The sequence below is a fragment of the Balaenoptera borealis genome (genome assembly GCF_965194805.1).
Source record: "Balaenoptera borealis genome assembly, chromosome: 20".
Classification (NCBI taxonomy): domain Eukaryota; kingdom Metazoa; phylum Chordata; class Mammalia; order Artiodactyla; family Balaenopteridae; genus Balaenoptera; species Balaenoptera borealis.
Window position 1 is genome coordinate 17,892,614 of NC_138879.1, and position 7,341 is coordinate 17,899,954.

At 61.3% G+C, this 7,341-nt stretch overlaps 1 protein-coding gene across 15 annotated transcripts in view; it reads right to left on the minus strand.

Annotated features, from left to right (window-relative positions):
- SRCIN1 (SRC kinase signaling inhibitor 1) overlaps positions 1 to 7,039 on the minus strand; it is a 70,183-nt gene extending 63,144 nt beyond the window's left edge. For 6 of the 15 annotated variants that reach the window (XM_082373442.1, XM_082373445.1, XM_082373444.1 and 3 more), the window contains exon 1: positions 6,770 to 7,037. In XM_082373442.1, the coding sequence (XP_082229568.1) occupies positions 6,770 to 6,929 (160 nt within the window). In that variant the 5' untranslated portion in view covers positions 6,930 to 7,037. Of the gene's footprint in view, positions 1 to 4,484; positions 4,727 to 5,670; positions 5,835 to 6,769 lie in introns of those variants that run through there. The other 9 variants (XM_082373436.1, XM_082373447.1, XM_082373443.1 and 6 more) reach the window with 7 other exon arrangements.
- Positions 7,040 to 7,341: the final 302 nt, after the last annotated feature.

Sequence of the window (7,341 nt, forward strand, 5' to 3'; positions counted from 1 at the left end):
AGCAGAGAGGATGGGGGCAGGGTATCCCAGGGTGGCTGGGCCCTGAGCCCAGTGCGTGTGTGGGGCACGAGGGCTGCGGTGGGGAAGCAGCCGCCTGAGTGTGGGAGAAACAGCTCTCCTGGGAATTGTCCTTCTGACTCCTGATCCCCTGCAATACCCTGCGTCTCAGGGTTAGGGGAGGGTCTCCTCTGGGTTCAGAGACATCCATTCCCTCCCCATACCATTTATTGACTGTTTATCATGTGTCAGGCACTGTGCTGGACATTTTCATCTATTATTTCATTCAAGTTTCACAACAATTCCGTGGTCGGAAACTAAACTGCCCCCCGGGTCAGTTCCTCCCTGAGACTAAAGCTAACCTTGATCCCTCTTGCTGTGTTTCCTCTGGCCCCGTCCACCATGGCGGTGGAGGGGATTTTTGCTCCTGTCTTCAGAAATCCTCACCTTACTCAGTGGCCCACCTTATCTTCTCCTGGCTGCCAACCTTTACCCCAGTCTTGCCCCATGTGATGAGTATTATGGGGGTGAAAGGAAATGAGGCAGGTTGGGGGCTGGAATGCAGCACACTGCCCTGTGCCAGACACAGAGCACATACCCGGCGGCAGGGGAGAAGGCCCGTGAGATCAGTCGGGGTAGACGGACGTGGGTGCAGAACTGAGGGCAGCAGTTTCTCCCTCCCTGTGACCCTTGCAGGGAGCGCCGCGCCTCACCTGTGGTGTGCTGGCCAGGCAGGGCCCAGATGTGCAATGATCCTGTTCTCAGTGACCATCTCTCAGGTCCAAGTTCCAACCCACACACACCCAGAGCCCAGGGGCCTGAGTAGAAGTGGACAGGGCACAAGACGGCAGGACTTGTCCTGGACTGTGAAGCCGCCTGTCTGGCAGCTGAAGCCACAGGAGGGACTCTTACACCTAGCTAAGCTCCAGGCATCTAGAGGTGCTCAGACCCTGACCCCTCTGCCAGGCTCAGTGGGGTTTCACACACCCCGTGGTAGCCACAGGCAACTGTAGTGAATTCACACCCACTTGGTTTCCCTGTTTGGACTTTCTGGAGCAGGAGTGATGAGGGTAGGGGTACCCTCCACTAGGGCTATCCCCCCATCCTGCCTCTAGCACGGCTGGAGCACAGGAGCCACCTCCCCAGGGAATTCTCAGGCCTTACCCGGCTTCCATCCCTCTGGGAGATTCCAGCAGTGACAGCCTGGGCCAATGGGCAAGGGGAATTGGAGTGGTGGGTGGGACTCTGGTCCCCGTGGGCGGCACCCTCCCCCTTCAAGCAGGCACCATTGATATATGCAAAGCATATGCAAATCACCCAGAAGAGAGACACAACAACGGTGGAATGTCAGAAGAGACCTTGGAGAGGAGCCAGCCTGTGCCCCCTCATTTCACAGGTGAGGAAAGAGGCCCTCGCCAGGCAGGGACTTGCTCAAGGTCATTCGGACATTTGGGCGCTGAGGCTGGATCCTAACGAGGTCTCTTTACTCAGTCCAGTGCTCTTTCCATGACAGTCTTGTTTTCCACGTGGGGGGGCTTACAAGATGGTGAAGGGGTCACAGGGCCTGTAGGGGTTTCCTTGGACCCTTCCCTTCCCCCTGTGAGCCCGGGTAGTGGGTGTGGGGGAACCATGGGCAAGGGCGGCGATGATGCCTGGGACAGTGGACCACAGAGGTGTGGAGGGGCCAGAAGCCGGAGGCATTGGTTTCCGGCAGCCAAGCAGTAGAAGGTGGCAGGAGAACTTGAGTGTCTGAAGCCCAATGTCAGGGCAAGGTGCCCGCTGTGTGCGGGGAGGGGGATGGCGCCCTCACTACACACACATCTCTAGGTGCTCAGCAGCCCCCTTCCGCCTGGACCCTGATGACTATGACACCTGACAGACCATAATAGTCAACTCAGGCTGGTCCCTTCCGTGGCTGCAGCTCCTCCCCTCCCTCCAACCAACTTGGCTTCTTAACCTTCCAGACAGTCCTAGAAAGCAGGACAGATGCGAAGGAAAGAAGAGAGACAGGTATGAGGGGGCAGACAGACAGAAAAGGGGAGACTAAGGAGCAGAAGGGGGAGACAAAGAGGAGAGACAGCGGGAAGGGCAGAGGCAGAGAAATGGAGGGGCAGGGATGGGGGGGCTCCAGGGGGAAGAAAGTGGGGGAGTCTGAGGAGCAGAGGGGGGATTGTGGGAGCAGTGGAGCCGAAGGGGGGCTCCCAGCCTCTGGAACTGAAGGACAAGGCTGGAGCCTGGGCGAGGGGCATAGGAGCCCCATCGAGGCCCGAGGCTGTCTGGCAAGAGTAGGGGACCAGGTCCCTGCCCCTCTGCCCACCTCCCCAGCAAATCCCCCGGCTGCCAGGAAATCAGTCCTCCCTCCCGCTCTCCTTCCCTCCCTCCCTCGGGGCAGGCAAGCGCTGCTTCCCAGCCAAATCCAAAGCCTTCATCTCTGCTTTTCAGAGCTGGGAATGAAAGAAGGGGAAGCAAGTGCAGCCCTCAAACCCGCTGACGGCCAGATTTTTATTATCTTTGCTCGAATGGGCCCTAGGAAGCCAACAAGGGATTCTTCAAAGAGCATCTGAGTGGCTCATTGAAGCCTGCACCTGCACCAGCCCACCCACGACGGGCAGCTGGGGCTTGGGGCGGGGGCACAATCTGTCCCCCACCTCCCACCAAACCCAGAGACCAGATCGGAGGCTGCCTGGAGCCTCACCCTTCATTCCCTGTGCCTGGGCAGGGGCCACTCGGTCAGGTAGCCAGGCTCAAAGGCTAGACCCAGGCCCACTGGGCCTCTGAGACAGTCTCTGTCCCTCTCTGGGCCTGGAAGACACAAACTAAGGAAGAAATCGGATCTCCTTGCCAGGGCTTGGAGGAGATAAGTGCTTGGGATTCCTCGAAAGCAAAACTTTAATGGCAAGCTCCAGATCCTTCCCCTGAACTCTCCGCCTGCGCCCCCAATGGCCTCCTGTCTCCCTTCCAACCAAGCTGCACCTCCATTCCCGAGCCCCAGGCCCACTACTCAGGATGATCCTCAAACCCCAAACACAGCTCCCTCAGGTTAAATCCTCAACCTCGTCTCCCTTCTTTCCCCAAGACCTAACCTGGGGTGGAGATGGGGCTAAAACAGGTCTGGTACTTCAAAGAGCCTAGCCCCCTCCCTCCTACGCTTGGGTTTTGTCAGAGAAAGCCAAGGTTCGAACTGGGCAGACGGCAACCGTGCCACCATCACCCCCAGCTCTGACCACACCGGTGAGATCGATGCTCACAGCCAAAGAAGGAATCAATGGTTCTAATTAAACCTTTTTTCCAGGGTGGGTCCCTGGCCAGAGAGAGAGAAAGAGAGATCATCTGAGGCTCTGCATCACAGCACCCAACTCTGCCCTGTACATGTTTAAGAAACATGGAACCCAGGATTCCCAGCAGGAATCAGGCAATGAAGACTCCAGACCCCATCCCCTCCGCGTTAGGCAAGGAGGCAAGCAGAAAGCATGCAGTGGGAGCAAACCTCCCAGTGGTTCATTCCCAGGGACCCTTCCCCTAGAAGAGCTCCCCGGCTCCACTCAGCACTGCCTGAGACCACAGTTGCTTCTTCCAGATCTCCAGAGCACATGGGGGACCTGCATCTCCATCCCGGCCCTGAGGGTCATCACAGAGAACTGGCCAACATGGTAAGGGCGGAAGGAGCAGGGGTGGGGGAAGAACTGGACAAAGACCCTCTTGTCCCCAAGGCACAGTGGCAGGAAGCCAGGGCAAAGCCTTTGCACTTGCTGCCAATGGTGCCTGGGTGCCCGGCAGTCTGGGTGGAGGGGGTAATCTTATTCTTGGAACCCCCTCCTTTTATGCTCCATCCCTTGCTTCTACACTAGGCCACCAGCTAAGTCTCTGCCCCAACAACTCCCAGCTTGCCTGGAGCCTTCCTTCCTGTAGGAATGCTGGACCTTGACACTTGCCCACAGTGGGCCCAACATCAACTAAAACCAGCAAAAGACCTCACACGGAAACCATAACTGCCCCCCACATATGTAGACACGTGCAACCACGCCAGAAACCACCACCATCACAGCTGCCACCAATGATTACAAAGCCTCACATTTTCACAGTGACAGTCTCCATCACATGCATCACCAATTCTTTAAGACCAGCAAGAAGGATAGGGAAGGGAATGAGAGAAACTGAGGCACAGAGTTAGACAGCAAAGCAGTTGGCTCAAGGTCACCCAGACCAAGATATCCAGAGTTGGAAAGAAGGCATCCTATCCCCACCCCAAAGTGCTCAAACCCAACACCAAGGAATATTCAGACCCACAAGCCTGGAAGTCTGGTCATTTACCCTCGACTCCCAGCCCTTATCTGTTTCCCCCTCCCCAAAACAACAGTAGCTCCAACATCTGAAAAGCTCCAGCCAGGAACCCACTTCTCCTAAAGTTGGGGGCTGCAAGACCTCCTGGTTCCCTCGTATTTGGCAGTCCAGGATCTCCTCCTCGCACACTCCCTGTTCTTGCTCACCTGGCTCCCCTCGGCCCCCGGGGTCCCTCGGTCCAGCCTCCTCCCTGGAAGATCGGGCGCTGCCCTCCGCTGTCCTCTCCCACCAGGCCAGGGCAAAGCGCCGGAGGCACTGCCAGGGCTGCATGGGGAGGGGTGGGGCTGGGGGCCTTGCACCAGCAGCTGCACACACCCCGCCGGGCCCTGCCAGCCGAGCTGCGGAGGCACCCGGCCGGCCCCCTCTGCTTCCACCAGCATCCTGCTGCCCCCACCGACAGGACTCGGAGCTGGCCAGGGAGCTTCTGACGTAGCAAAGGGGTGCGTGGGAGGGGAGGGGGGGTTAGCGCGGCCCCTCCCCAGCCCCGCCCTCTGCCGCTCAGCCTCCAGCAGTCCCTACTTCCTCATTCACCCTAGATCCTCTCCCCAGCTGGGGGCGCCCTCCCCTGCCCTCTGGCCTCTGCAAGGGGAGGGCTTAAGATCAAATGGCCCCTCCCCCTCCCGCCAGCCTAGCGGGGAGCGGGTCCCCCGTCTCTGCAACTGCTGCCTAGTCTCCCAGGTCTCCAGGGCTAGGGCCTCGAGGTGACTGGGGAGGGGGGTGCGGGGAATACAGGCTTGTATCCTGGCAACACAACCAACCCCAGAATACACTAATCCCCTTCCTTCCCTGGGGGGCGGGCGCAAAGCGCCTACTACCACCATCCAAGGGCGTGCACCCCATTCTGGGACCTGGGGGAAAGAGACCTTTAATGCTCCCACCACTTCTCCATCCCCTTCGCCTCCCCCTGCATCCTCCTCTTCCTCCACCTCGGATGGACCACTCCCCTCCCCCACTCTCCTCACCATCCATCCCCCTTCCTCTTTTCTCCCTCCCTCCCCCCTCCACATAAACCCCTTTAAATTTTAACCCTTCCGGCCCCCTTCCCCGGGCCTCACGAGGCCCTCCCCACCCGGTCTCCAGCCTCGCCAATGCAGGACCCCCTCTATGGTCCCAGCACTCCTCTCGCCCCGGTCCTTCTCCCAAGCCCGGAGCGCCGAGGTCCCCTGCCCCCCACACACCTGCGCCCCGAGCATCCCTCGCCCCGTCGGCCGCCGCCTCCCCGGCCCGGCCGCCGCCCCCGCCCCCGGCCGAGGGGAAAACACACAAAGAAAACAGAAATACCTTCCACTTAAGCATGGAGGCACATTAGGAAGGAGAGAGACAGGGACATGCCTTGGGACGGAGCGTTCCCCATCGGGCGGGGGCGCGGGGGGCGGGGGCCCCGGGCCGGCCTGCCTGGCGCTCGCCCTCTCGCCGCCTCGCGGGCTCTTCGCTGGGCCCCAGCCCCGGGGCGCGGTGCCAGGCGGGCGGGCCGGGGGCGCGGGCCCCGCCGGGGTGGACCAGCTGGGAGGGCGCCGGCGGCCGGGCGTGTGGGTGCGCGCGCGCGCGGGCGTGTCACCGAGTGTGCGAGAGCGAGTGTGTGTGTGTGTGCGCGCGCGCGCGCGCGCCGGCGCGGGTGTGTCACTGCGGGCGGGAGCGCGCGCGGCGCGAGCACGCGCGTGTGGCCTGAACGTACAAAGGGCCGCCGGGGTGGCGGGGAGCATGGAGGGGAGGGGGCCGGCGCCTCGCGCCCTCCAGCTGCACTGCGGGATCCCGCAGCGCGCAGCCGGGCCTGGGATGCGGGGCGCGCTCACGCTCCCCTCCCCGCTGCACCTGCTTCTTCCCCCCAGAGCAATCCTCAAGCCATGACAGAGACAAATGCCTGAAGTGGGGGCCGGCATCGGAGGAGGGGGTGCACCTCGAGGGTGCGGAAACTTCTCGGTCTCCTAGCCCGTGCGCGCCTTAGGATGGAGAAGCATTCGGGGACGGACGGGGCAGGGAGGGACTTGGGGACTACTCTTCAGCCAAGGTGACCTCCGAAAGCCACAGCCGCACGATGTAGGGAGAGTCTGGACCCTCCTCTGCCTCTGCCGGGACGCCCCCCTAGCTGTCTCCTTAGACCTGGCTTAGCCAAGGGGACCCAGTCCCACAGCGCCCCCTGCTGGGCTGTCTCCTTGCCCCCAGCTCGGGTTGCGGCCCCTCCTGGAGGCTTCTGCTGGAACTGCAGCGGCCCGTGCTGTGAGTGAGGGGAGTCTGCCAATCGGCTAAGTAGGACCCCAAAGGAGGGCGCTCCAGCTCCTGCCCCTTCTCACACCTCACTTGGCGACGCCATTGCCACCTCCCCCGAAGCCTGCAGAGCGCCAGCGCTGCCCCACCCCTGCCTCACTCCCACCCCTGCCTCACTCCCACCCCTGCCTCACTCCCACCCCCTCCCTGTCCCACCTTGGCCTACCTGTTGGCTCCACAGACTTCTCTGGGTGACTCTGTCCCTTCCTCCTCCTGTCCTGGTTGCTTGCTCTCTCTCTCTCTCCAGTTCTCTGTCCTGTCCCTTCTCTCCCAAGCTTCTCTTGGAGAGGGGAAGGTCCCCTGCCCCTTTTATTTACTCCCAGCATTCCCAAAGCCAGCTTAGATGAGCAAGAAAGGGGCACAGCTCATCTCTTCGCTATAGGCCACCAGGTAGAATGGCAGGCAAGCAGAGAGGCAGGAGAGGAGACCCCACCCCAAGTGGCCCAAATGACAAACCGGTTTCCCCACTTCCTGGTCTACCCAGCTGCAGCCTTAATCCAAGCTCTCCCACTTTCCTTCCCGCCCCCACCCCCCCACCCCGCCACCCCCTGGCCTGCCCTGAGCCAGCCACATGCCTGGCTCAGGGCGAGTCTGATGCCCCTTAGAGATTAATCTCCAGTTGCAGTAACTTAGGTGACTGGGCCAGGGTAAGGAGAGGAGGGCCCCTTCCCAGCTCCAGCCGGACAGCTAAGGAGGGCAGCCAAGAGCCGTGTCCCGGACACACCGTCTGGGCACACG